This window comes from Mustela erminea, chromosome X, assembly GCF_009829155.1.
Source record: "Mustela erminea isolate mMusErm1 chromosome X, mMusErm1.Pri, whole genome shotgun sequence".
Lineage (NCBI taxonomy): Eukaryota > Metazoa > Chordata > Mammalia > Carnivora > Mustelidae > Mustela > Mustela erminea.
This window is the reverse complement of record NC_045635.1, coordinates 72,060,822-72,072,862: the sequence shown is the minus strand read 5'-3', so window position 1 is coordinate 72,072,862 and position 12,041 is coordinate 72,060,822. Positions and strand designations below refer to the sequence as shown.

Below are 12,041 nucleotides of genomic sequence, written 5' to 3'. Positions count from 1 at the left end.
GGTAGGTAAAATCAAGACTTTTTCAGATGATCTTCAAAACATCTCAGTCAAAATATAATCAGTTTTTTAAATTACTGATAATGTATACAGCAAATATTCCTGATCTTTAGCCCATCCCTTTCTCCTACGATCAATATGGGAAGTTTCATTTTCTACTTTATACATCTCTTTAATTATTTGAATTTTTAAAATAAAGATTTATTTATTTGAGAAAGGGAGAGAGAATGGTTAGGGGATTGGGCAGAAAGAGGGGGAGAGAGGCAGACACTGTGCTGAGTGCAGACCCCAACATGGGGCTCAATCTCACTACCTTGAGCCAAAAACCTGACCTGAGCCAAAAACAAGTCAGTCACTTAACTGACCTAGCCACCTAGGTGCCCCAATTATTTGAATTTTTAAGAATGAATTATTTTTATAATCAGAATAAAGTATATTTTAAAAATATCTGTGAGAGGGGTGCCTGGTTGGCTCAGTCCTTGGGCATCTGCCTTCAGCTCAGGTCATAATCCCAGGGCCCTGAGATCAAGACCCGCATTGGGCTTCCCTGCTCTCCAGGAGGCCTGCTTCTCCCTTTTCCATCCCCCTGCTTGTGTTCCCTCTCTTACTGTGTCTCTCTCTGTTAAATAAATACATAATATCTTAAAAATAAATAAATAAATAATCTGTTAGAACTGAATTAGTTTCTAAGAGTTTATTAGTTCTAAAGGGAAATCAAATGTATCATATAAATGAGTTTTTTCAGTAATAAACATAAAATATCTATATCACTGAGTAAAACAAAATAACTGCCAGAAATATAATTTAGAATTATGTGAACAAGTCTGGAGCTGAGAATAAGGAATCAACTCTGACTATTCTATCCACCAATGTGAGAAGGGTAGCATAGTCATGAAGCTTGCAGAATGCAGTGTCAATCCCTTAGGTTTTCAAGTAGAAAACAGGCAAATACCATTATTAAACAGTCTAATATAGTTATATGCATTTATTAATAAAAATAAATGAGAATATCATTTGCATTAAGGAGAAATAAAACAATTGGAGATTCAGATCATTAAAAGCACAAGTGAATTCTCAGAAAAGGAGCAGGAACTTTGATAAGAATATTGTTAATCCTCTCTAAGGTGAACTACGGTGGTCAACATATATTTCATAGTTAGATGTGGTTTGTCTGCCAGATAATGCCTAATCTCATTTCTTATACACTATTCCTGAGCTTTAAGCTCTCTTTCTGTCTCATACCCACAGATGGGGAAGAATATTGGACAAGGCTGGAGGATATCAGATGTTAATTTTTGCCCAAGTTAGGGCAAAATAAAGGTGGTTGCCTCAAAATGCCATATATCCAAGCAATATGCACAACAGGTATAGTCACCCTTTTATGGATGAAGGAAGTTTTATTGTTCATTGCCATTTCTATTTAGTATGCCATCTTTTGGCTGAAATATTAACAGTACTATGTTTATGTGTTTGTTTGTGTGTATTTTAAATTCAGATTTCAACAATCAGAGCTGACTGGATGACCTCACTTACCCATTCCCTGTTCACACATGAAGCCTATCCAAAATGATACTGTTAAGGATATTAACAAGTTATCAATCTGATATTTTCCAAGACTGCTCTGCAGGTCACTGTTTCTAATTAAATTTTCATTGATTCTTGAGAAATAGCATTAAAATGAAAAAGGATTAGATTGGCAGCATACAGCATGCAATGTAAATACACAATAATTTATTTTTAATAATTTTAAAGAGTTTTCAAGGTTGATTTTCAGCATTTTGCTTGCTTCTCTCCCATAAAAAATCCAAAGATGCCTTTAGAGTCACTTACAAGCCAGCAGTTCAAAACTATACTTTGATTTCCCACATAGAAGATGGGGGATGATGCAGAGCATAATTTTGAAATGTATATAGCAGAATAATGCAGTAAATAAGAGCTTAACCTCTAAAATGAGCCAAAATCCTAGACCCACCATTTACTAGTTGTTTCACTTTGGGAAATGTCTGTGGCTTTCTGTGTCTGTGCCTCTGTTTGTTTCCTATACACATGCATAAAGTTGTGAGGATGACAGCTAATCCATGTAAAGCTCCTCGCACAGTACCTGGTCATAGTAAATTACCATTAAATCACTACTTTTTGTTCACTTAGCAGATAAAAGACTGGCTAGCCAGCTCAATGATACTCTCCTCCTCTCCAGAATGATGATGGTGTGTTAGGTTCTGTGATGTATATACACAGCAAGAAGACACCCCTTTTCTGAAGACACACTTAGTGAGTATTCTATAGTTCAGTGATGCTAAAGTATCCTGCAGGGCAAAATATGGTGGGTAAGTAGGCATTATTATTGTAATTTCAAGTAGTAATAAATATAAGTGCTGAGCATGTTTAAATCTCATTTCATAAAGTCAGGCCCCTTTCAAGACTCCCAGCTTCCTTAACAACTAGATACTAAAAAAGAAACCAAACTCAGTATTTTTTAGGACACACATGAAATCAGAGTACATTCCTTTGTAAAAATGCAAAACAATAAATGTAAATGCTGAAATGCAAAGTATTTGTGGAACGGTAAGATCTTTTTTGACCAATCTCCCATTTATAGACAACAATCATTTAGACAAATCTACTTCAATATAAGTTAAGAAAGTCATATGAGGTCTGGAGCAAGACACACAGGTCCATAAATTAGAGTTGTTAGAAGGAGACCCCATAACAATCTTCCTTATATGAAATTACCAACTGGGTTTTCAAAGAATGCAAATTTATCTGTGAATATTAGTGTGTTCCTACGCTAATACTTTGTATTTTGATCTGGGACTCTGGAATGATAATATCCATGCCCGTAATTTTCTTTAGTAAGCTTAAGAACCATGGGAAAGTCACTTTCATGTGATGTTTGTTACTTTTTCTCTAATAAGCTTAGACACAAGCATGTCTTTGTATGCTTATTTACAGTTAAATGAATTTCCAAGACTGTGGACTTGGAAGCTCTGGCTTCAGCCCTAAAATTCCTCATTTCTATTCTTTCCAGATTCCCTTACCTACTTGAATGCAGCCTTGTATCTCTGTGGCAAAGCAGGGCCTCTCTTGGCAAGTAAAGCTGCCACGTGAATCCACCCCTGAGGGGCGTGTCAGTACCATTTCCTGGAGCAATCTCACAGGGTGGCTCTACTTTTCATTTGCACTCAAATAATTTTGCTGCCTCCTCTGCAGCTGCCAGACCTGTTCCTGCTGCTGCTCAGGTAACTCTAACCTCTCCAGGGCACCACTACAGGCAGAGGGGGTTGATAAATGACTTCTACTTGTGCCTGCTTGCCCTCTTACCCTTATTCACCAGCGCTTTCTCTCTCTCTCTCTCTCTGTTCCATAGGGAGAGCGTCTGCAGAGTACCTTGCTGACCACTGAGAACATCATGAGCTCAAGCTATTGGAGTGAGATGAGCAGCAGCAGCTGTGGGACTCCACAACCCCCAGAGGTGCTGCAGTGCCAGCCCCAGCATTACCACTGTTACCATCAGTCAAGCCAAATCCAGCACCCACCAGAAAAAAATGTAGTGTACGAGAGAGTGAGGACCTACAGTGGGCCCATGAACAAAGTTGTTCAGGCGTTGGACCCCATCAGCTCACAGGAAGTTCTCTCTCCTCTCAAAACTGCCTCCTCCTACCAAAATTTGGTTTGGAGCAACCATTCTCAGGTACCATTAAGATAACTCTGTGTGATTTATAGAGAGTGGATATCTTGAACCACATATATTTTCTTTCTGCTTCTCTGCCTCTGTTCTACAGGATGTTATCTTTTGGTGGATTGTAGCTATACAAGCAATGTAAGGTCACTTAAATTTCATCTCTTGCTGTACTTTTCTTTACTAGTTCCTGTGGTTGTTTAATGGCTCCTATGAGTTTAATGATCTAACTAGAGCACAGTTAGATCAGATATCTGATCCGGGGTATTCCCTTGCTCTTACCATAAAGCAATCTTCAACTTGAATACAATAACTTTTATAGACTAGTTCCCACTGATTCACTTTATTTCAGAAGTAAACAGATTTTTTAGATAAAATATGGTAGTTCAGAGATAATGGCTCATATGGAGTAATGAGCAGTTATTTGTGTTCAGCAAATAGTACTCTGTTGCTGGGTAAGTGACATGCACAAATATCTGTTCAAATTGTTGTATGTGTTTCATCTTGTGAAAATGACACACTGGTTCTTATACAGCCAAAGTGAATAATTCATGAATATTGGTAGAAAGAGAATTGAAAGAATAGATATAGGATTGAGGAAGGCAAGATGTAATCAATTGTTATATAAATGCTTAAAAAAGCAAAACTCTAAGACATTTTTAAAAATAAAATACAGTTATTTTTAAAGGGGTTATTTTAGCACCAGTATCTGTGCTAATAATCTTGTCAATGAATGTAAAGGAACATTGCAAGACTATAAAATAAGAGCTCTATGTCTATTTTCATTCTTTAAATCCCTTTACATTAAATTTGCAAGACTTTAAGTTTTCTGGAAATATCTGTCCAAACTAAAATTATGTTTTCAAGATAAAATTTAGACTATAAAGAATTAAAAAAGTAACCATTGCGATGATATTATCTGATGTTCCATTATTTTACCAAGCTGGAATAATATGGGTTATTTTTCCCAAAACCACAATTTAAAATAGGATATGAAGCAAAATTTCTAAAGTATGTAATAAAACTATTTTAAAAGAATTTTTAAAGACAGAGATAAAAAGGCCACAATTTTACAGATATTTCATGCTTAGCTTAATTTGAGAGAAAAAATATGAAGAAAAAATCCAGGATTTACTGTCATTAATTTCCTAACTGAAAAACAAAACAAAACAAAACAAAACAACAAAAAACAAACAAAAAACCCTCCACCTGTATTGAAGTCAAAGGAAAGAAAAATACAAAGGGAAAAAATACTGCTTTGCATAACTGATAAATAATAATGTGAATGTACATTCCAATATTTAGTATTAGGTTGTTAATGAACAGTAAAGTGGGTGACATCTATGTTCCTTAGTAGCTCCAAAACAATACAAAACCTAGTTACCGTTATTATAGAAATGTTAAAATCACACTAACTGTAATAGTTATTTAAAAACAACCTCTTTTCTTGTCATCTTTCTAATAAAGACAGGTAAAAATTTAACAGCATAAATTTAACAAGTTACAAATACTGACTACAGAGCAAGTTTTAGGAGCCCTGTATTCTATTGTATTTAGTTCAACTTTCTTTTTTTAGTCATCTCAGGACCAAGCTGATCAAGATTTTTACATGGCTTTTTCTCTTTCTACCTGATAATTATTAAAGTGATCCTTATAAAACTATCTCCATCCTGGGACACAGTTCCCCATAGAGGAGTTTATAAAGAACCCTAGGCACAGAAAATATGGCCACAAAAACTGGGATATGAGATTGGAATGGAGTGTTCTGAAGTCTGAAGTAATAATTGGAAAGAAAGAAAATTAAGGGCTGTGTGAAGATGAGATAGGTGATGTATAGTGAAGGACAAACCAAGAAGTTTCATTCCCTTAGTGAAACAAGAAGAAAGAAAATTTGACTATAAAATTTCAAACTGAGTTAGATATCAAAGGGCATTCACAAATCCACTAAAAGATAATTTGGCAAGAAAGCTTTGAGATAGTTGTCACAAATAATGTGATGAAGAAACTCTTCTATTTTATTTTTCTTTCTTCTTGTTTCTTGGCAGGATGGTATTGTGTAAAGTAAAACTTAGATTTGATCTGAAATTACCTTCATGTTAATGTAATGGGTAAGATGAGGCAGCAGCTTTATTATATGCCATGAGAGGCACAAGCAAATAGTACATATTACTCAAAACCCTTTTTGTTTGTTTTTTTTATATTTTAATAAAGTCTCTCTTTAATATGACATGTTTTAGAAACATTTTGAGTTGGTATGTAGCAACTATTCTGATGCTCGAGCTTGTGATCCTTGCAGGTAGTAAAACGTGTAGTATAATCAATTGTTGGTTATCATAAAGTCAGTCAAACTCTTACTTTGTCTGTTAGCAATTTGGTGTTTAGATAACATTCAGATAATTCATAAGATTTAAAAATATGCATAACTGGGGCACCTGGCTGCCTCAGTCGATAGATCATGAGACTCTTGATCTCAAGACTGAGTTCAAGCCCCATGATGGGCATGGAGCCTACATAAAATAAAATAAAATGAAATATAAAAAATCTATAATTTTCAGTAGTACAGTATGTTCCCTTTGAGAAACTGAAATTGGTGTCACTTTTCTTTGTTTCCTGATCTTAATTTTAGCTCATATAGTAGACATTTTAGATTTAACTAAATGTTTTTTGCAGCACTTCAATATTTTCTATTTCTGGCTTTTTTTTTTTGAAGATTTTATCTATTTATTTGACAGAGAGAGAGAGATCACAAGTAGGCAGAGCAGCAGGCAGAGAAAGAGGGGGAAGCAGGCTCCCTGCTGACCAAAGACCCCCCCATGGGGGCTGAAGCAGGCTTGATCCCAGGACCCTGAGACCATGACCTGAATTGAAGGCAGAGGCTTAAATGAGCCACCCAGGTGCCCCTATTTCTTCTGGCTTTTTAGTATGTTTTTTCCTTTATTGCCTTCTTGTGCACTACACTGGTACTTATAAATACAAACATATTTAAATTTCTCCAGATATACTGTTGCTTTGTTTCTTGTCTATAATTAATAGATACATTTTATTATTCTCTCGGTTATTATTTTATCTGATTGCTAGATCAGAGAAAATTGAATGTAGAAAATAGTTGCTGGTGAAATTGCCTGAATTAATTCTAGGATTAAAATTACCAGGTTTATCCATATAGATAGGTAAAATTAAACATGAGGTAATCAAGGGCATGGATGCATTTTTAAAACTAAAAGCAGTCTTATAAATAAATGAAGTTCTAGAAACTACATAAAACAACTTACCACTCAGCCTTTTAAAAAGCTTAAATATTAACCTACCATCATTAACTCAAAATGAAATACTGCCTTAATGAATACCATCGATGTAAAATCACTCAACATATATATTTCCCACCCACCAATTAAGCTTTTCATGAAGTTCAAGATGCAAAGGAATTCTGTTGTTTGAGAGAGAATTGAATCAAAATAAAATATTTTTAATAGCAGCCTTTCATTGAATTTAATGTTTATTAAGTGCCTATTACATAGAAAGCACTGTGATTATTTGGATAAATAACCACTACCTTATCCCAGGGAGAGTCGACTTTGAGGATAGATGTGCGGGACCTGGTCTGTAAGTGTTCCATATGTCTATATTTCATTTTTAAGTATTATTTTGTGCTTTGGGCATTAGTATTTTATTGAACAAAACAAGTTTTATTTAAAGAAAGGATCTTATAATCTGTGTGTCATGTGGGTTACCATTCTTTTGAAGTTAAAACTTACAACCAAATTTAACTCTAGAAAGCAGCTGGGGAGAATGTGCTTTTATGTGTGTTATTGACAGGCTCTGCTATCAACAATTACTCAGCTTGGGTTTATCTTTGTTTACATGATTTTTTTCCCCTTTTCTTTGGTTACAAAGATTGTGGATAGCTCCTTTGCTGTGCCAGATTCCTATACACTATCAGAAAAATTTCCTGTTCTGCAGGGAGGAGTGTGTTGCTTTGATGAATTGTTGTTCAAGGGTGTGGTCACTAAAAGTCAATGATTGTTCAGGGAAGTAGGTTGTAGAAAAACGAATGAGGTCATAGGATAAAGAGGCCCATGTTTTCAGCTTCCGTCAGCCCTTTTATGCTTGCAGTTAAAAGCTATAGAAATTGTGAATGCAACTAATTGCTGAGTAAAAATGCCCATGCCAATTGTGTCTTGTTTAAGGGAGGTTTGATAAATTGCTGGGCCTGTTTTCAGGCCGTGACATTCACAAGCTCTGTGTGTTTGTGTGTGTGTGATAGACAAGGTGAGAAAGGGAGATAGGGCAAGGGGAAAGGAGGTGAACTGGTCCTTTAACTGCTGTGATCCAATTTTCTTTTCTTGACAATTCATGGTAAAACAACTGGGAGATTTGCCATTTATTTTTATTTAATTTTTGTTATTTGACTATAGTTGACACACAATGTTCCATTAGTTTCAGGCATACTAATAGTAACTCAAGTTCTCCATACATTATGCTGTGCTCACCACAATACAGCTACAATCTGCCCCATACAATGTTATTACAATATCATTGACCTTAACTCCTATGCTGTGCCTTTTATTCCAGTGACTTATTCATTCTATAACTGGGAGCCTGTATCTCCCACTCCCCTTTACTCATTTTGTCTATACCTTCACACCTCTACCCTCTTGCAACCATTAATTTGTTCCTTGTATTTATGTCTGATTCTGCTTTTTGTTTGTTAAACCCCATTTAAAAGTGAAAACTTTTGTAAATAAGTGTATTTGAGCTAACTTTTTTTTTTTTACAACAGAAGCTACTTCTTTTTTAAAAAATCTCCAACAGGGACGCCTGGGTGGCTCAGTTGGTTAAGTGGCTGCCTTTGGCTCAGGTCATGATCCCAGCGTCCTGGGATCGAGTCCCACATCGGGTTTCTTGCCCCATGGGGGGCCTGCTTCTCCCTCTGACTCTGCCTTCCACTCTGTCTGCCTGTGCTCGCTCTCGCTCGCTCTCTCTCTGACAAATAAATAAATAAAAAATCTTAAAAAAAAATAAAAAATAAAAAATCTCCAACAGAGCATATGTACTTTCAGTTTTTATTTTTGTTTTATTTTATTTTATTTTTAAGATTTTATTTATTTATTTATTTGACAGAGGAAAAGAGAGAGCACAAGCAGGAGGAATGGGGGAGAGAGAAGCAGGCTTCCTGCTGAGTAGGGAGCCCAATGCAGAGCTCAGTCCCAGGACCCTATGATCATGACCTGAGCTGAAAATTGACACTAAACTTATTGAGCCACCCAGGCACCCTATATACTTCTAAAGTCAAAAAGCATGTACTGCAAAGAGACTGTATACTTATTTTCTCTCCTAGTTTCCTTCAGGAAAAGAGAAAGAATGAGTCTCTTAAATGAGAAATTTCTTTTGGAGGAAAGTAATGAAGGGAAGAAGTTCTATTTCTAGTACATTCTATTGCTTTCTTTTTTTTTTATTTTTTATAAACATATATTTTTATCCCCAGGGGTACAGGTCTGTGAATCACCAGGTTTACACACTTCACAGCACTCACCAAAACACATACCCTCCCCAATGTCCATAATCCCACCCCCTTCTCCCAACCCCCCTCCCCCCAGCAGTCCTCAGTTTGTTTTGTGAGATTAAGAGTCACTTATGGTTGTCTCCCTCCCAATTCCATCTTGTTTCATTGATTCTATTGCTTTCTTAACATGAGAATAGAGTTACAGATTTTATCCTAAATCAAGGAAGTGTTTGTTTCATCTAAAAAAATCAGTATAATTTATGTTTCTTCCTGTACCAAGTTCAGAACAACACTGAACAATAACCTAAGGCAGGTACTTAACCATGTTATTGATTTCGAAAAGTTTTAACAAAAACATCTTTTAAACTATTCAGATAATGTATTCGAATAGCAGTTTGCCTTGGCAAATTCTGTCAGCATAAATGTCAGTTGGTATTTAAAGATATTGCCTCTTTTTAAAGATTTTTATTTATTTATTTGACAGAGATCACAAGTAGGCTGAGAAGCAGACAGAGAGAAAGAGAAAGAAGGAAGCAGGCTCCCTGCTGAGCAGAGAGCCCGACCTGGGGCTCAGTCACAGGACCCTGGGATCATGACCTGAGCCAAAGGCAGAGGCTTTAACCCACTGAGCCACCCAGGCACCCCAAGATATTGTCTTTTTTGAAACTATTGGTCCTAAACTGTTCCTAAGTCACTATTATTACTTTTGGTGATTCTCAGTCATTTTAAGACTCTGTCTTGGAACATTATATTATTTATTAGTTTTTCAAAGTTTTAAAGTTCAAATTAGACAGCATGCAAGTTCCATGTTCATTTCAACAAGCTTCCAAATATTTAGAGAACAAAGTCCTATATTGTGTATGTAATCTCTATTGCCTAATTCTCATTCCCAGCAATCTTGCCATTTTTCCCGTATTTATTGCACCAAAGACTTGAATTCTTTGATAAGTTATCAATAGTAAATGAAAGATAATAGGTGTTGGCTGCAGAGGTTCATATTTTGCAGAGTATAAAGATGAGTCACAGAAAACACTGTGCAGAGAAAATTCCCATACAAATGAATCTATGGGGAATAGCTCATAGAGAGCTGCAAATAATAAATGAGCAGTGATGAGGTAGACTTTAGCAGATCCAAACTATGAAACAGTCTAGTGTAGTGGCTAAGAGTGTAGGTTTATGTTTTAAATGTCTTGGATTTAATTCCTGGTTCAGGGACATGCTAGTTATAGGTATCAGTTGCTTAATTGGTAAAATGAGACAATAACACCTAATTCATAGGATCATTGTTAGAGTCAAATTCAATAATACATGATGGAAAACACACAGCATAGTGTCTGACACATAGTGTTAGTGTCATAGAACCTAGAATACATTTTGACCTCTCAGGACCTCAGTGTCCTCAATTTTAAAATGGGAACAATGATACCGTCCTTCAGGGTTTTAGTGAGCATTAAATGAGATAATATGTGAAGGTGTTGAATACACTGTCTGGACACTCGCTGATTCTTTCCATTTTTACTACTGCTGTGAAAATATGGCCAACAAAATTCCCTAGTTGCACAGACAAAATAGGCTAATAGATACTGAATGAATAGGCTATAAAGTAAGACTTCTTTTAATACTGGAAAGATTACATAAAGACGTATGCTTGAAAGGCTTATTAGGGTTCTACTAGCTAAGAAAGACTGATGAAGAAAACCATTAGAGCAATTTTCTAAAACTCATGGTATATGATCAAAAGACTGGAATGGCAGGAATATATTTATAATTTTTACTGGCATAAGACTCCCTTAGAAAGAGTAATTTGGAAGTTCCCATGCTCTTAGAGTCTTTGAACTTGAACCTTAATATTTGAGATGGAGTTTTTTTAGTTTGTGCTTACTTTTTTCTTTTTAAAATACAAAGACACTGGGCATTATAACTTGTTTGCTATCTGCCTCTTAATGTTTCCTCTAGAGCTACAGTTCTAATAGGATATCATGAGGCTTTCCATTTATATCTAAATTAATCAAAAACAAATAAAATTAAATATTCACTTCCTCATTGAACCAGGCACATTTTAACTGTTCAACAGACATATGTAGCTGATGGTTACTATATCAGACAACACAAATGTAGAACATTTCCACCATTGCAAAGTGTTCTACTGGACACTGCAAATCTATACACTCAGGCTACACATTTGAAGACAGAATTACTTCTAAGATCATCACATTCAAGGAAATTTATGGTGGTACAAAGTGCTGCCAATTTACATGATCAGCTATAATGGATAGATAAAAATGAAATAAAAAATGAAGCTACAAACTCTCAAAGTAAAGTGTAGAGTGACTATTTTAGGAGAAATAGAATTAAATTCATAAACCTTTAAAAAAGAAATTCATAAACCTAAATAAAACATTGTTATGTATGTATCTATCCTTCTGTTTGTCTATATGATTTTCCCAGAACCTCACTTTTTGGCAAAGCAAATGGTTAAGAAGAGGAAAAAGATAAAAAATGACCATCCTCAATCAAAATGCATCTTTATTTCTTTTAGGGACAAGATCTATTTTTTATAACCTCTCTGGAACTTCCTATTTCCCTTAAACCACTGAATTAATTTTAAACTTTAGTAAGTAAAGTCCAAATATCATTCTCATCTTTACAGATGTGATAACTGAAGCACAGAGACGTTATATGACTTACTGAAGTTCATATAGCTAGTATGTGATAGAACTAGTATTTAAATCTAGCAGTCTGGTTGTAGGTCAATGCTTGTAACCTCCATGCTATGCTATATATTTTGGTCTACACATTCGACTCTTACTTATTTTACACAGTAACATCTGATACCTGTTTCTTATTTTTACTTCATGATCA

The 12,041-nt window shown here is 35.3% G+C and overlaps 1 protein-coding gene across 4 annotated transcripts in view; it reads left to right on the top strand.

The window, feature by feature from the left end:
• Positions 1–3,156: 3,156 nt before the first annotated feature.
• The window catches only part of POF1B (POF1B actin binding protein), a 96,615-nt gene continuing 87,730 nt past the window's right edge, over positions 3,157–12,041 (top strand). For all 4 annotated transcript variants that reach the window (XM_032331192.1, XM_032331193.1, XM_032331191.1 and 1 more), the window contains exons 1-2: positions 3,157–3,236; positions 3,365–3,688. In XM_032331192.1, the coding sequence (XP_032187083.1) occupies positions 3,407–3,688 (282 nt within the window). In that variant the 5' untranslated portion in view covers positions 3,157–3,236; positions 3,365–3,406. The remainder of the gene's footprint in view (positions 3,237–3,364; positions 3,689–12,041) is intronic.